Source organism: Rhincodon typus, chromosome 2 (genome assembly GCF_021869965.1).
Source record: "Rhincodon typus isolate 14 chromosome 2, sRhiTyp1.1, whole genome shotgun sequence".
In the NCBI taxonomy this organism is placed as follows: domain Eukaryota; kingdom Metazoa; phylum Chordata; class Chondrichthyes; order Orectolobiformes; family Rhincodontidae; genus Rhincodon; species Rhincodon typus.
Window position 1 is genome coordinate 50,469,866 of NC_063333.1, and position 17,775 is coordinate 50,487,640.

General features: G+C 41.4%; 1 protein-coding gene across 1 annotated transcript in view; it reads right to left on the reverse strand.

Annotated features, from left to right (window-relative positions):
* Nucleotides 1–17,775, reverse strand: part of LOC109911901 (dynein axonemal heavy chain 5-like) — a 274,289-nt gene that overhangs the window by 157,071 nt on the left and 99,443 nt on the right. The window contains exons 15-19 of the mRNA XM_048607992.1: nucleotides 17,027–17,205; nucleotides 6,081–6,173; nucleotides 5,725–5,928; nucleotides 1,446–1,526; nucleotides 936–1,340 (exon numbers count right to left, since the gene is read on the reverse strand). Of these exons, the coding sequence (XP_048463949.1) occupies nucleotides 936–1,340; nucleotides 1,446–1,526; nucleotides 5,725–5,928; nucleotides 6,081–6,173; nucleotides 17,027–17,205 (962 nt within the window). The remainder of the gene's footprint in view (nucleotides 1–935; nucleotides 1,341–1,445; nucleotides 1,527–5,724; nucleotides 5,929–6,080; nucleotides 6,174–17,026; nucleotides 17,206–17,775) is intronic.

A 17,775-nucleotide genomic window follows, 5' to 3' on the forward strand; every position in this document is an offset into this window, starting at 1 on the left:
AAGGGAGTGGCTAGTTCTTACAGACCAGACTTTCTAGTTTGCTGTAGCAGTCAGAAGTTGTTTGGGGTCCCAAATGGGTTGATTCCTTGCTGCTACATTCTCTGAAATCACTTGATGTAGTTTCCTCCTGGATTGGAGAACTGCATGTAAGAATTTGTGTCTGAATTTACCTTTTTACTAAGGGGTGTTTTTATGGAATGTTACTATAGTGGAACAGTTAATTAGTAATAGGTACTGGATCTATTCTTCGGTTAAGTTGTCCAATAGTTAAGTTGTTCTAAATTCCTCTTTCTTTTGTTTGAATTTTAATTATATTGTTTAAATAAATTGTGTCCTGCTTAACGTCAAGTAGTTTGACCAGTTGCCTAACATCTGGAAAATGCACTTCACATCTACATTTAAAATAAGAAAAGTTAGGGTTTAGGCTACCTTCTTAAAATATTTTGAGAGGGTCTGGTCTATAACTCTATATCATTAGACTCTTCATTCCAGAATTTTTTAAAAACTGAATTCTGCTACGGCAGTGTTTGAGCTCGGGTTCCCGGGACATTATCTCAGTCAGTGCATTGACAGTCCGGCACTAATACCACTAGGGCATCACCTCCCCACAAAACGCATCATGGAACATCGGGTCATGGGAATACAGCTCTGATTTCCAAAACTTCTGAGTCCTCTATTTCAGGGCTCCTCTATTGTGAGTGATACAGCAGATACTTCTGTACTAGAAAAAAAGATTTACTCCCAACAGAAAAAACAGCAGGAGTCTAATTTTCCTCTTCCCTACACTTAATATGTAGCTCCCACCAAGTGGAATGTATCTTCAAACAATAAAAATTAGTTTATTCTTTAAATGCTTTATGTAATAACGAATTCCAAAATTTGTATTCTAAGCTTGCACATTCTTTTACATCTGCAGTTTTATTTCTAGTGGGTACCTGTGCGTTTATGTTCTTCCAGGCATAAGATAGCCCATCAACTCTCTCAGCATTTCCATCTTGGAAAAGCAACTCATGCTTACTTAGAAGGGCATACGTTTCTTCAATTGGTTCAATGGTCATGTCAATCTTTATCTGAGCATCTCTAATTTCTTTCAGTGCTGCCATGGCTCCACGCACATCATCCAAGTCATTAATTGGTCGATTCAGTTGTTTGCTGAGATTTTCAATAAAGGAATAAATCTCATCCATTTCCATGGCAGTTTTTCGGTTCAGGGCTGTGCCAAAGGCTCTCTTCCAGGAGCGGCATTCCTGCACCATTGCCAGTTTCAAATTCTGGGTGTCAAACTGAACTGAGCCCACTTTATAATGAGAGGGCAACTCATCAATCTCGGCTTCCAATTTCTAAATACAATGTGAAGTTTGATAAGTGTTAATTTCTTTTCAGAATAAAGGGTATATCAATAGATAATCCTTGAAAATAGTAATAAAACAATATTTTAAACATACAGAGTAGTAGGTAATTTGTTCATTGAATTCTGAGAGGATTGGTTTTGAATCCATGAATTCCTTCACTTTCTCTGCAGGATCCTGAATAATAAAAAAAAATACCAGAAAGTGTTTAGTAATTGACTCCACACAGGGAAAGTGACAGCATAATAGGTTCCTTTGAAACACTATATAAATCAATGTGTAGCAGTCTTAAAATACCCACAACACCAACATGAATAATGTGAAAGCAGTGAGCATTGGTCACTCTAAGATGTTCAGGTTAATCTTGGCATTGTGTAATAAATCAGGTTGGTGATATCACATTTCCATCTTTTAATGTGCACATTCCTCAAAATGTCAGGAATTTTCATGCTTTAGAATGGTTATTTTTCAGCCAATTTCTAAATGAAATTATTTCTGCTAGATTACATAAAATCAGAAGCTGATTTTCTTTTTAAAGGTAAAATACCATTGCATTACATTTTCTGTGCTTATTCTGCACCTTTTGAATAAATACTCAAGTTACCTAAATATACACAACAATAGCCATCATATCTATACATTGCAGAAATGGCCTATGCAAGCAAGTGAACTAGTACTAATTCATTAGTACAAACAGAAACTCTAGATTCAAAAACCTGATCAACAGCAAGGTATTAGATCTCAGCCAACTAGGCTGTCACCAAGTTAGTGAGAACTTGAATCAGAGATAGTAGGAACTGCAGATGCTGGAGAATCCGAGACAACAAGGTGCAGGGCTGGATGAACACAGCAGGCCAAGCAGCATCATAGGAGCAGAGAGGCTGACGTTTCAGGCCTAGACCCTTCATCAGAAAAGGGGGAGGGGAAGGGGGTTTTGAAATAAATAGGGAGAGAGTGGGAGGCGGATAGAAGAGGGATAGAGGAGAGGATAGGTGGAGAGGAAACAAACAGGTCGAAGAGGCGGGGATGGAGCCAGGAAAGGTGAGTGTAGGTAGGTCAGTCCAGGGAGGACGGACAGGTCAAGGGGGCGGGATGAGGTTGGTCGGTAGGAGATGGAGGTGCGGCTTGGGGTGGGAGGAGGGGATAGGTGGGAGGAAGAACAGGTTAGGGAGGCAGGGACGAGTTGGACTGGTTTTGGGATGCGGTGGGGGGAGGGGAGATTTTGAAACTTGTGAAATCCACATTGATACCATTGGGCTGCAGGGTTCCCAAGCGGAATATGAGTTGCTGTTCCTGCAACCTTCGGGTGGCATCGTTGTGGCACTGCAGGAGGCCCAGGATGGACATGTCGTCTGAGGAATGGGAGGGGGAGTTGAAATGGTTCGCGACTGGGAGGTGCAGTTGTTTGTTGCGAACCGAGCGTAAGTGTTCTGCAAAGCGGTCCCCGAGTCTCCGCTTGGTTTCCCCGATGTAGAGGAAGCCACACCGGGTACAGCGGATGCAGTATACCACATTGGCAGATGTGCAGGTGAACATCTGCTTGATGTGGAAAGTCTTCTTGGGGCCTGGGATGGGGGTGAGGGAGGAGGTATGGGGGCAGGTGTAGCACTTCCTGCGGTTGCAGGGAAAAGTGCCGGGTGTGGTGGAGCTGGAGGGGAGTGTGGAGCGGACAAGGGAGTCACGGAGAGAGTTGTCCCTCCGGAAAGCAGATAAAGGTGGGGAGGGAAAGATGTCTTTGGTGGTGGGGTCGGATTGCAGATGGCGGAAGTGTTGGAGGATGATGCGTTGGATCCGGAGGTTGGTGGGGTGGTACGTGAGGACGAGGGGGATTCTTTTTTGGTTCTTATTGCGTGGACGGAGTGTGAGGGATGAGGCGCGGGAGATGAGGGCGTTCTCGACCACCGAGGAGGGGAAGTTACGGTCCTTGAAAAACGAGGACAACTGAGATGTACGGGAGTGGAATGCCTCATCCTGGGAGCAGATGCGGCGGAGGCGAAGGAATTGGGAATAGGGGATAGCATTTTTGCAGGAAGGTGGGTGGGAGGAGGAGTATTCTAGGTAGCTGTGGGAGTCGGTGGGCTTGAAATGAATATCGGTTTCTAGGTGGTTGCCCGATATGGAGACAGAGAGGTCCAGGAAGGGGAGAGAGGTGTTAGAGATGGTCCAGGTAAACTTAAGGTTGGGGTGGAAGGTGTTAGTGAAGTGTATGAACTGTTCGAGCTCCTCGTGGGAGCACGAGGCGGCGCCGATACAGTCATCAATGTAACGGAGGAAGAGGTGGGGTTTAGGGCCGGTGTAGGTACGGAAGAGGGATTGTTCCACGTAACCTACAAAGAGGCAGGCGTAGCTTGGGCCTATGTGGGTACCCATGGCTACCCCCTTTGTCTGTAGGAAGTGGGAGGAATTGAAAGAGAAGTTCTTGAGTGTGAGGACGAGTTCGGCTAAGCGGATGAGAGTATCAGTGGAGGGGGACTGGTCGGGCCTGCGGGACAGGAAGAAGCGGAGGGCCTTAAGGCCATCTGCATGGGGAATGCAGGTGTAGAGGGACTGGACGTCCATGGTAAAGATGAGGTGTTGGGGACCGGGGAATTGGAAGTTCTGGAGGGGGTGGAGGGTGTGGGTGGTGTCACGGACATAGGTAGGGAGTTCCTGGACCAAGGGGGAGAAAATGGAGTCAGGTTTTATCCCATGGCAACTGCTTACTGACCCCACAGGAAATGTCGATGTGTGAGTGCAAAATCATTACATGGCCCTGATTACCATTTTAATTTTTTTAACAAAACTGACCACTCCTCCAAAATTAATGATGGAAATTAGCTGAAATAGAAAAATACTTGGAAGGAAAATTGTCTTCATTTAATGAATTAGGTAAAAATTATTTCAAACTTTGATTTGAAAACTCAACTTTTGACACCATCCATGAAAAAGCAGCCCACTTGATTGATACTCCATCCAACACCCTCAATTTTCATTCCCTCCACTTATTGATGCACTGTAGCAGCAGTGTGTACCATTGATAACATGTACTGCAATAACTCACCAAGGTTCCCTTTTAGAACTCTTTTCCCAAAATGGTGGTGGAAGAGAAGTCCTTGAATATTTGTGAGGCAAAGGTAAACAGATTCTTGTTAAGTAAAGGAATGAAAGCTTACCAGTGGTGAGTTGGATTAGACATTTGAGGTTACTATCAGACCAACCATGATCTTATTAAGTGCTTCCAATGGAGGGTCAACTAAACTTAGTATGAGTTAGCATCACTGCTAACTGATATCATCTGACTGTAACCTATGCCACTCAGAAGAATGATTAAGGCAAAAGAAGATGGCCTAAGTGGTCAAATTATGATCCAGCCGAAATAAATCTTTTTCTTTAATTCATTCATTGGCCAGCATTTATTATCCATCCCTATTGCCAGAGGACAGTTCAATTCTGAGGGGTAACCAAGTTCCCTACTACAAGGGTCCAACTGAATACTTGGGAATCTATTGCATAGGAGTTCTAAAATTTCTGCCAGTTCAGGCTGGTGTCTTCTTTGTCTGTGGCATGAACATGAAAATCAAAGTTTCATGAAAGGTCACATAAGGAGGTGTTATAAAATGCTGAGGTGGCTCTGGATGGGGAATAATTGCTAATTTTATTCTCATCAACATTATTACACAAATTCTTAATGCTTGAGTTGCAAAGACATTACCATTAGGCAAGGGCAAGATGGAGATCGTGAATGAATTGAAAGATGCAAAATGTGGAGAATATGGAATTTTTAAAATAAATATTCACTAAGTGAGCTGCTCATTTGGAAAGCTAGCACAGACACAATGGTCCAAATGGCCATGTCTGTGCTGTAAACTTTCTGTGACTCTGAGGTGGAATGCTTTGTGAAACTCTAATTAGGTTGGTATTTATGACCAATCATCAGCTCCCCCGACAACATGGTGGTAGGTGTTCATCATTCATTACAATCCTTGAGGCAAACAAGTTCTGGCAATATTATTTGGTAGAGGTTCCCAGTATTTAGTAACTGAGGAATGGTATATATGTCCAAGTCACAATGATGTGTAATTTGAAGTAACTTGGAAGTCATGGTATTCCCAAACCTATTGCCCTTTTCCTTTCAGGTGTTGGAGGTCACAGGTTTGGAAACTGCTACAAAAGCAGACATGCCAGGTTTGTGCAATCCATCCAATATATACAACACATAACAGCTGCTGGCATTGTGTGTCTAAGCACTGTTTGAGGTATCAATCAACTAGATTGCATCCAGCAATATTTAAAAAAAGACCACTTTGCGGTCAAAGCAGCTAATGTTCCAGCCTTGCTGTGTCTCATGTATACACACACACATTGATACATAAATATAAATGAGGTACAAGTTCACCTGATTCCACAAGTGAGCAAAATGAGAGAAATTGTCAAGAATCTCTGCTCCATCAGCCTTCAATGAAGAAACAATGGAACTGAGCTGGATCACAACCTTAGTGATGTCCTTGTGTTCACTGATCTGTTTATCAAGGGATTTTAGCACGACCTGCTTACCAAGGATATTATCATCACCCAGTTCTCGAGCAGCATTGTATTCAATCTACATATTGCCATGTAGAAATAAATAACAAATTAGGGCATAAAAGTTAAACTCAAATGTTAGATAAATAAGCATACTTTATCAAAGAGAAAACAATGCTTTTAAAAATTGAATTAATGAAATACCAAACCACAATGGAATTTAGTAAATACCTGTTGTTGTTTCAGATGTATATATGCAAAGGACCAAATAGGAATATCCTTCGACATGGACAAAACTGTATTCACTGCTTTATTTAGAACAGACTGCAGAAGAAAATATGAATGGAGAATAGAAAACTGATTTGCAATCTATAGATAACATAGTACGAGATTAGTTAGCAACATTTTTAATTTGATATATTTGATGTACATTACTAATCTGCGGAACATTATAATCTAATTCACAGGATTCAATATTCGTCTACGACAATTTTTGGGATATGAGACTTACTATTCACAATCTGCCGACATCAGCTTGAAATAACTTGGGAACCAAGTAAAATTTGTACATTCACCTATTTCCCTGATTGCTGCTTTGGCCACAATTGATTCCTGGTATGCATTGCACTGCTGGCACCTTGGCACACCATAAGGGGTAAGCAATATTATGAAGAACCCCAGTCCTCTAGACAGCTTTCTCTTTTTAATCCACAGTGCCTATCAAAGGAAAGTTTCAGGAAGCCAGTGTTAGGTGATGGATAATCATATTGGAGCACTGAAGGAAGAGAAGGAAGGCACAATAGACAAAACAAAGAATTCCCTGCTTTAGTGGCATTTGGACACAGTAGTCAATGAGGTAGAGATCATGAAGGTCATTTTTCTGCTGGCAAACAGGATGTTACCAAGTTTAAATCTTCATATGGTAACGTGTAGGAAAGATGGCTAAAAGCCAGACTTTCACCTCAGGACTTGGAGAAAGGTTTTAGGCCTTACATTGTTGTTCAAGGCGTGTGAATGTATCTGCATAGCACATTTCACAACTAAGAAACCAACTCTCCCTCCCATTGCTCCCAATTCACTAGAACCCATGACCCCCGCCCCCATCACTCATTCAGCAGGACTCCTGTACAGAATAGGCTAAAACTGATGATGATATTTGAAGCTGCATGACTTTGAATGGGTCCTGTGAACATTCCTGCATGTGCCGAAAACGGTACTACCAACATGATTTTCCTGTACTTGTTTTTATGTACTTGTATTTGTTACACTGTATAAGAGAGAGAATTTCATTCCGAGTCATTGGACTTCACCTTGGACTGGAATCCATACAGTGCCAGGAATGAATCTAAGCCTCCAGACCAGCCATCGATCGAGGGATCCCCGACAGGCAGAAAGGTGTGAGGCTTATTTTCTTTCCCATTCTTTTTCATTCTTTTTATGTACTTAATAAATGTTCATATTTAAGCGAATTGGTGTTGTCGAGTCTTCTCTTAACTACATTTAACCGAATCCGAAGAACCGCTTGGATACATTTTATGATCCAAGACATTTTTGGCAATGAGGATGGGATTCAGGGAAATGGTTAAGAGAAGGGAAAAGCAGCCTGGAGACATTCTGTATTCCAGGATGGAATGCAGCAGACACTGGATTTGGGTCTGTAGCTAATATGTTAGCACAATTAGGACCCGCCAAAGGATGAGTGATAGTTACAAACATAAATAGAGAGAACTGGAGGCCAGGTTTCTGCACTGTCCTAGTTTGCTGAACCTTGTAGAAGTGTTAACTCTTTGTCGTCTGGTTTGAATGCACCTTTGTCTGTTGGATGCTAAATGGTGTCTCGTACAATTTGTATGTTTTTGTTCCCTGGAGCTGACAATCTGGGGATACTTTGAAGTTAATTTGCATTTTGGGAGTGAATGATTGATTGATTGATTTTCCTATGTACTGAAGTATAGTGTAAAGCTTTGTTTACGAGCGGTACAGGCAGATCATAGTAAGCAAAGGATGTACAGATCAAAAAGACTTAGACAGAGGCGTACAGGTTACATTGCACAGGATGTGCACTGGGTGAGATCAACATTAGCAAAATCAGCATTATTTGAGGCTAGAGATTCCATTAAGCAGTCTAATAACGGTCAGGAAGAAGCTGTTCCTGATCCTGCTGGTGCGTGTGTTCAGGCTTCTGTATCTTCTGCCTAAAAGAAGAGGTTGTATGAGATCATTACCAGAATGCGATTGGTTTTTCATGATTTGAAAGTGTGCTGGGTGCCTGTATCAGTGTGGAACATGTATGGTTAATGTAACATTCTTTTAAGAAACCATCAGAGGTTGTGCAAAGCAAAAATCTGTGATGAAATGTTGATTCAAAAATTTGGTTCATAAAGCTTGGTAAAAATTTACCTTTTGGAATTGGATCCCTGCTGTGTTTGGACTGAGGAAAGAATCTCGAGTAAATTTTAATCCTAGAAATTACCATGTTTGGACCTTTATTTTCCGGCCAGAGTGAACTTCGAAATATTGTTTTAACAGGAGTGAATCTTTAATTCTGGAAGATAAGATTAGCTCATTGTAAATGTACTTTGGAGTAAAACTAAAGTGATAGAGAAATTGGGATGCTGAAAATGCAATGCTCTGTGGGCAAGGTGTTTAATGAAGGAGAATTTAACAAAAGGAGGTGGGCTTTTCCTTTGTTAATTATAACACGCTTATTTCCTTACAGGAGGAAGAGAGACAGTTCACGTAATTACATGTAGGAGGTTACGCCCCACCCCTCTTTTTGAATCTGTATTAGATTAATACTAATTAACCCATTCTGCTTGACATGGAATGGATGGAAGTTGCTTGTTTTTTCTTAGAAATTGGAGACACTGAATGCTGACCCTGTTTGCAGACTTTCAACATTACAACACAGTGATGGATGAAGCACTCGCAACTCATTAAGCCATTCATCAATAACACATTTCAATGTTGGGACAGAACTGTGAAAACATTAAATGTATTTGAGTATCAGGAATCTCAAAACCACTGAGCCTGGGTACACTTCAGCATATCATGACAAAAACTATAATAAGACTCACATTCCCTGGTATTCCAAAACATTTAAATGGAATAGTTACCTGAAATTTTAAAGGGATTCTAGGAAATGATTAAGTACATACACACAGTCTCAGTGGTTACAATGCATAAAAAAAGGTTTGTGACTTTGAAGGAGTAAATAGTATATTGAATTTGGACAAATTTACATACAGATATATCAAATATCTAGAATTACTAACTTTAAAAAAAGTAGGTCATCTTAGAGAAAGAACAAAGAAAGTACATTTTGTCTGAATCAAACAGAAATGATTGACTTCTATTTTAAAATATTATAAGATTATGTTCCATGGACTACAAATCTCTCCAGATGTCTGGAATTAGATAGATGGTAATAGTTAAGCTGCAAAATTGCATGAGATGAAGTAATTAAGCGTGGAGACTGGTGGCAGAAGACAAAAAAATTAGGAAAATAGGTTGAAACAGCAATTGAGGTGAAAACACATCCTAGTGAAAAGGACGTTTAGATGAGAGCACTAAACTGATAGCTTTCTGTTGGTGATGTTTGTGTGAACTTTTTAAGAAAGACTGAATTGGTAATCAAGTCACGACCCAAGGCATTGGGTCCATATGCGGAGAGATAAATAAAACCCTCATAGATCATTTCATAAGATTATATGGGAGTCAGGAATGCGTGACATGTTCTTGAGATACCAATGTAAGTGCGCAAAAGTGAATGTTACCTCAGAGGTAAGAAACCTGAGGCAATACATGGCAAAAAAAAAGAACTGCACTGAAGAATGGGTCTCAGATACGTACATCCACTTGACAAAAGAATTAGAGTGGCCTTGAAGAGGACAAAAAAATAGTTTAAATGATAAGACAATGACACACAATCCATAGAGAAACTGACTTTAAAACAATGAGAATAGTATTAGTGAAAGGGATGTAAAAAGAATTACAACCAAAATACAAAGTATGATTGGCTATCATGTCAAAATGTTACAGAAATTAAAGAATATGGACTTTGGGAGAAGTAACAGTGGAATGAGTGAAAAGGCCCATTGCATGACATTCAGATACCCCATCTTGGGCATTTGTATGATGCATGAATGTTTAAACCAGTAGGTGCAATTGTAATGCATTAGGACAGTTAGGGTATGTGAGGCAAGGTTGAGCTAAGGCTCAGGTGGTCTAGGAATCTATAGTAAGGGAGCCCCGGGGAAAGTAAAAGGTGGGAAGCATAAGTTGAAGGGCAAGCCTGATATATGTTAGAGCTGTATTGTTTGATCCCATGTATATTGTAGCTCAAAGAGGGTACTTGCATATGGAGGTACTTACCACTCAATGATACAATCAGTTATAAAATTGACAAGGAGGGAAACATAGTGAAGAAGTATCCTCAAGACAGATACAGATGAAGAGAGCTGGAAAAAATTTGAGTCCATGTATAATGTTATTTTACTGTTAATTGGCGAGGTGATGGACAGTCAGCGAGCCAAATGGGAAGCCGCACTGTTGCCAGGAGAAAAGCACATTGAAGTGGTTAAAGACAATACAGAGAACCCAGCAAGCTACGTGAATCAGGAAGGAGAGACACATGATTGTATCCCCTCATGGAGCAGGAAGAAGAGAGACAGGATCGAGTTAAGGAAGAGCCATTAGAGGGACCAGATGTGAAATGCATGTCTGTAGATGGGGTGCAAAAGTATAATGATGGTGAGGCCCAGACTGGGTGGGCCATGGATAATTTTTAAGGGGGACTTTTGGCAGGAGAGACAATAGAAGGATGTCACAACACCCAGGTAACCGAACTAAAAGCATTGAACTAAAAGCACTTACTAGTGCCCTCTAGCTAGGAAAAGGACAAAGAGTTAACATCTACACAGATAGTAAAGATGCCTTTGGTGAAGCTCATGACTACATGATAGCATGGGCAAGATGACGCAATATTACATTGAGTGGTAGTACAATTCAACAAGGGACTCTAGTCACGTAGCCAGTGGCAGCAGTAATTAAAATTAAAGTGCACAGAAAGATCCAAATGTCAGAACAGAAAGGAATCGACTAACAGCCAGCTAGTCTGGCACTCCCTCTCTCTTCTCTCTCCCTCTTGCAGATTTTAAGGACCCTCAGCAGGAACAGGATCCTTGGTCCCAATACGGGAGCTGGAATAAATTAAGGTCACATGTAAATATGTGTGATGCAGTTGCATGGCAACTACAGTTAAGGATATACTGCTCTTAGTGTAAGTATGAAAATGCTAATCATCCATGGGCTCCTCTCAACTTTGATCCCATCGAAGGCAGACGGGCACGTGGCAAAATGGGAACTTAATGTTAACATGACATGCTGATTCCTTCATGGCCTTGACCATTCATCACTGGTGGGATATATTTAAGGGTTGGTCCCCAAAGGCCACTGGGATCATTCATTTGATGATACACCCTATTGTAATATTATTCGTATTGATGATGGTTATGTTCATTGTAGTTTTAATCTTCTGGTGTAGGTTACATACTTATTACAAATTCTTGCGCGGCTGTCGCTGATTTGTGTCTGCATTTGCAATTCTAACATGCGCTGTCAAAAATCATTGGGGTGGATTATACACGATGGGCTAAAATTGATTATGACATTTGACAGCTGCATGACCTTGAAGGGGTCCTGTGAACATTCCTGTATTTGCCGAAGACAGCACAATCAACGTGTTTTTCTGTACATGCTATTTGTTATGCTGCATAAGAGAGAGTTTCGTTCCAAGTTTTTGGATTTCATCTCGAACTGGGATCGCAAACAGGAAGGATCTAAGCCTCCAGACCAACCATCGATCGAAGGGCAGAAGGGCGCAAGGCTTATTGTTTTACTTCCTTTCTTTTTTATTCTTTTTGTTTACTTAATTAATATTCATATTTAAGTAAAGTTGTGTCGTCGAGTCTTCTCCTAACTACATTTAACTGAATCTGAAGAACTGCTTGGCTACACTTGTGATCCAAGACAACTCCCTGATGTAAAAGCAGAAAATTCTGGAGAAACTCAGCAGCTGTGGGGAGAGAAACAGAGTTAATGCTTCAAGTCCAACGACCCTTAGAAGACTCAAAACTGAGTTTGCTGAATTTGTCTAGCGCTTTCTGCTTTTATTTCAGCTCCCCAGATGATTTTGTTTTATTTGAGCACTCCCTGACACCTAGAAGTCTCTCTGAACATCCTTATAGTATAACTCCACCAATCATTCAGCCACACACATACATTTCGACATGCCCTCTACCAGCCTACAACTCTTCACATATACAAGTCCCATTACTAAACCACAATGGCACACAGTCACTAAGTTTCTGAGGACCCAGTTTGCATTTGTCATCTCCGTGTTCTAGAAGAAGTGGTGCATCAGATTATTGATGCCAATGCCATAAAACTGGTGGCACCCCATTTTGCTGAGACCACCCAGGATGATGGTAAGGTGCTGCCTTGTGAACCTCTTCCACTCACAGCTCAATCTCATCCTTCAGTTGCCATGAAATCCAAACTGCAAAAGTGGTGACTGTGGAAATCTAGTTTTCTTCCTCACCCTCACCTCTACCCTTCCCTAATGTGCTTGAGCTTTGGGACAGTCAACAGCAATCAACTGGTCAGCCACGGCAGCTTCAGGAGAAAGGACATGAGAACAAGAGTATCAGGGGAACCAACATCCTGTGGTGCTCAGATGCAGACACTATAACTACCTTGAAATCTAATTGTGACTCTGGGTTTGCATGTGAAGAGTCACCAAGCATGCAGCGGCTGCAGCCAGGACCACTTGGATGGTCAATTCACGTACAAATTCCTCAGAACTTTGTGCATAAGAAAAGATCAGGTAGGTTGTAACAAATTAATATTCAGCCCTTATATGGTTAATTATGTCTTTAGTTTGTCGGTTTGCTAGTCTTAAAAATACATATAGTATTTTACATTTATTACAGCAAAGGATGTCAATGCAGTGGAGCAGGGTTTTACTTCTGCTTTTGCTATCCAATGTCAGTCTTTAGGAGTTCCAAGTCAAGCACAATGAGAAGCAGATACACATTCTCCTGTCTTTTCAAATAATTTGCTGGAAGTTTCATGGAATCCCTACAGCAGGCCATTCAGCACCTTGAGTCCACACCAATCCTCTGAAGGGCATCCCAACCAGATCCGCCCCATCTCTGTAACCCTGCATATCCCATGACCAATCCAATCAGCATGCACCTCCCTGGACGTTATGGGCAATTTAGCATGGCCAATCCATCTAACCTGCACATCTTCGGACTGTAGGGGGAAACCAGAGCAGCCGGAAGAAACCCATGCAGACATGGGGAGAATGTACAAACTCTACACAGACAGTCACCCAAGGATGGATTCAAACCCGGGTCCCTGGCACTGTCAGGCAACAGTGCTAACCACTGAGCCACCATGCTGCCCGCAATAATTACTACTGGCTCTATTTGTAGATGAACATGTTTAAAATTCACGTCAGGAAAGATTTGGATTTATATTACCTTTCATGACTATAGGATGTCCCAGGCACTTTACAATGCATATAGTGACTGTTATAATGTTCAAAGCTGATGGTTGAGGTAGAATCCTGACACCAATTCTCCTTTCTAGTCTTTTAAAAATAAACCAAAGAATGGTTTAAACAGCCCTTAGTGGGGCACTGCAATAAAAAAAAGAAACTTTTGAAGGAAACTTACGAAAATCAAACTAAAATGTCATTTCCAGAGGAATCCTCCTTTCTATACTGAGTATATACTCTTTTTGGTTAACATTGGGTGAAAGGATAAATTATTAATGAGTCTTAACAAAAAGAGGCACTGTCTTAACAAGCTGTCAATTATGGCAAGCTAGCAATTAAGTTATAAACAAAAACAGAAATTGCTGGAAAAGCTGAGCGGGTCTGGCAGCATCTGTGAAGAGAAATCAGAATTAATGTTTTGGGTCCAGTGACACTTCCTCAGAACAGTGTTCCTCCACAGATGATGCGAGACCTGCTGAGCTTTTCCAACATTTTCTGTTTTTGTTTCTGATTACCAGCATCTGCAGTTCTTTCAGTTTTTGTTTAGCAGTTCAAGTTATATTGGTTAATTAGACAACTAAGACGATCAGGAGACTTTGATGACACATCCATCTCCATCAGAATCTCTAGACTCCTCTCTCCCCACACAAGACAATATGGCATCATCAGCTCAGATGGAACTTAATACAGGTCTCCAACATTAGCCCTTTCAGAACCATTACCTTTATATGACAAAAATGCGGCAGCCAGTTTGTATACAGCAAACTTCCACAGACAGCAATATAATAATGGGTAGATAATCTTGTGATGTTTGGAGGATAAATTTGGCCAGGACCACCCTACTCCTCTGTGAAATAATATAGTGGGATCTTTTCCATTCACCTCACACAGCACATGGGGCCTCAGTTAATGTCTCAAATGGCAGAGGGCATCAGCAGTAATACAGCACTCACTCAGTACTGTCTTGCTCAAGGTGCATGATGAAGACAAAATTATAACATAACCATGATAACTCTCGACTTTTTAAAACTTGACCTTTCTCTGAAAATTGATGGTGAGAAAAAGCAGAAATAAAAGTAAACTCGTAAGGAAAGTCTTTAACATTTGAAAACATAAGAGGTATAACACCGCCCAGGACAAAGCAGGACAAGTGACCCACAGCTGACACTGTATTAATGTTACGCTGTCAACAATTTAAACAGAATATTAAATCAAAATAAAAATGTATAATACTGCTGTTAAAATTGTAGTGAAGCTTCATAAATTTAACATTGATTTGTTAAGATCACCAGCAGTTATTTCATAAATAAAATATTTTACTCCAGAATGTGGAATCCCAACCAGTGCAGCTGTTCTTCATTTGCAATTCAAAGCACTTTTAAGAACAAGGAAAATAAACAATTTAGTCTAATTTGTAATAACTCTTCATACAATGAGCCATGTTCATGAGGATTCAGGCTCAGTTACTATGTGCTAATTCAAAAAAGGAGGATCCCAATTGCTGAAATGGAGGCTTCAAACTCAGGGTCCTGACGGCAGGCAGCGAATGGGCTAAAAAACTGCACTGGTCAGTCTAACTGTGCTTTACGCATAATATAATGTTAATTTAAATCCATTTTCCTATTATACAATCAACACAAGTGGAGTGTTCCCCATGACCATAAAATATCTTGGAATTTAAATAACTTCGTGAATTTAAACAGCCAAGTTAGAATAAGTTATTACTATCATTTATGTTTCATAATGTTGGCACAGAACACACAGCGTTTGATTAATCTTATCAGATCATAGATCTTTGTACACAGCTTGATTGCTTTAGTCTGCAGATAGAGCTTGTCAGTGAAGTGATGGATTCCTGATTCTCACAGAGAAAATTCTACAAAGAAACTAGACATGTTGCTTTTAGCTATGTCTATATGTACATTAAAAGTTCTTTAAAGAGATAGTAGGAACTGCCGATGCGAGAGGATCTGAGATAACAAGTTGTGGAGCTGGATGAACACAGCAGGCCAAGCAGCATCAGAGGAGCATGAAAGCTGACGTTTCGGGTCTGGATCCTTCTTCAGAAATGTGGGAGGGGAAGGGGGCTCTGAAATAAATAGAGAGAGGGGGAGGCAATGATAGAAGGTGGATAGAGGAGCAGATAGGTGGAGAGAAGACGGACAGGTCAAGGAGGCAGGGGTGAAACCAGTACGGGTAAGTGTAGGTAGGGAGTTGGGATGGGGGTTGGTCAGTGAGGTGGGAGGAGCGAATAGGTGGGAGAAAATACGGACAGGTCAAGGAGGTGGGGACGAGATGGGCTGGTCTTGGGATGAGGTTGGGGGTGGGGAGATTTTGAAGCTTATAAAGTCCACATTTAGACCATTGGGCCGCAGGGTTCCCAGGCGGAATATGAGGTGCTGTTCCTCCAGCCTTCGGGTGGCATCGTTGTGGCACTGGAGGAGGCCCAGGATGGACATGTCGTCCAAGGAGTGGGAGGGGGAGTTGAAGTGGTTTGCGACTGGGAGGTGTTGTTGTTTGTCACGAACCGAGCATAGGTGTTCCACAAAGTGATCTCCAAGCCTCCGCTTGGTTTCCCCGATGTAAAGAAGGCCACATCGGGAACAGCGGATACAATATACCACATTAGCGGATGTGCAGATGAACATCTGTTTAATGTGGAAGGTTTTCTTGGAGCCTGGGATGGAGGTGAGGGGAGAGGTATAGGGGCAGGTGTAGCACCTCCTGTGGCTGCAGGGAACAGTGCCGGGGGTGGTGGGACTAGTGGGGAGTGTGAGCGGACGAGGGAGTCGTGGAGAGAGCTGTCCCTCCAGAAGGCAGATAAGGGTGGGGAGGGAAATATATCCTTTGTAGTGCGGTCAGATTGCAGGTGGCGGAAGTGGCGGAGAATGATGCGTTGAGTCCAGAGGTTGATGGGGTGATACATGAGGTCAAAGGGAATTTTGTCTTTGTTGTTATTGCGGGGAGGGGCTGTGAGGGCTGAGGTGCAGGAAATGCAAGAGATGCGGTCGAGGGCGTTTTCGACCACGGTGGAGGGGAAATTGCGGTCCTCGAAAAACGAGGACATCTGGGATGTCCGGGAGTGAAAGTTCTGTAAAGTTGTTTTAAGTCATGTAAATAAATTGTCTTAATTTAGAGTTGAATTAAATTAGTTTTATTATCACATGCACTCGAGAGTGCTGTGAAAAGTTAGCAATGTTGCCATTTACAGTGCCATTTTGAGTACAAGATATCTAGGCACAGATACTTAAGTATTTGGTCTAAAACAGAAAAAATAATCATAATAACATTCAAAACAAGCATCTCTGCATTACGCTGAAATAAATAAGATGTACAGCAATTCAATCCAAACTCAACATAATGCACATCACAGTGCATTATTGTGATTGCTGTGAATTATACAAACTTATCCTATACCTTTGTGCTATTTTCGCCTTTGTTACATGGGATAGCAATAAGAGACAGGCAATTGTCTCCAGTGCGTATATTAATCGATTGAAGGAAATATAGTTTTATACCATAGTTATATCAGAAAGGTTATTTCTTGGGCAACACCACAGTATCCATATATTCGAACTTATTAGCAAATCAATACTTTGCATTAAGTACCAACCTGAATATCCTCCAAACTTGGTCGCATCACAACGTTTGGAATTGCCAATACAATTTGAGATTTGAAGAATGGAGCTTTTGTTGCCTCCGAACCTCCACCAGGATATAACTTTGCTGCGTCATATCTAGAGCTAGTAACCTGTAAATGCCTCTTGATAGCATCCAAGGATAACTTGGTACCTGCACACACATTGACAAAATGTCACTCTACAGATCAAAGGATAGAAACAACATGGTGGCTGGTTCTAAACCAATACAGAAATTGCTGGAGAAACTCAGCAGGTCTGGCAACATGTGTGGAGTGAGACACAGAGTTAATGTTTCAGATGGGTGACCCTTCATCAGAACACTGGAGTCGAAACATTTACTCTGCTTTTTCTCTACAGATGCTGCAAGACCTGCCAGCTGAATTTCTACAGCAGTTTCTGTTTTCATTTCATATCTTCAAAATCTGCAGTTCTTTGTTTGGTTTTCATGGTTGATTTTGCTGTGCCATGCACCAGGTCTGCAACAAAGAGAGTTTTCACAATTGGTAGAACAGGCCCAATGTCAGTTTCCACCGGATACAGTCCACACACTAACAGTGCCGGATTGCTGATATCTACTTTATGCCTCAGTATCTAGATGTTGTGCAAATTCATTTAAATGAGCACATAGAATAACTTTGATAACACAGTGTGGAGCTGGAGGAACACAGCAGGCCAAGCAGCATCAGAGGAGCAGGAAAGTTGACGTTTCGGGTCCAGACCC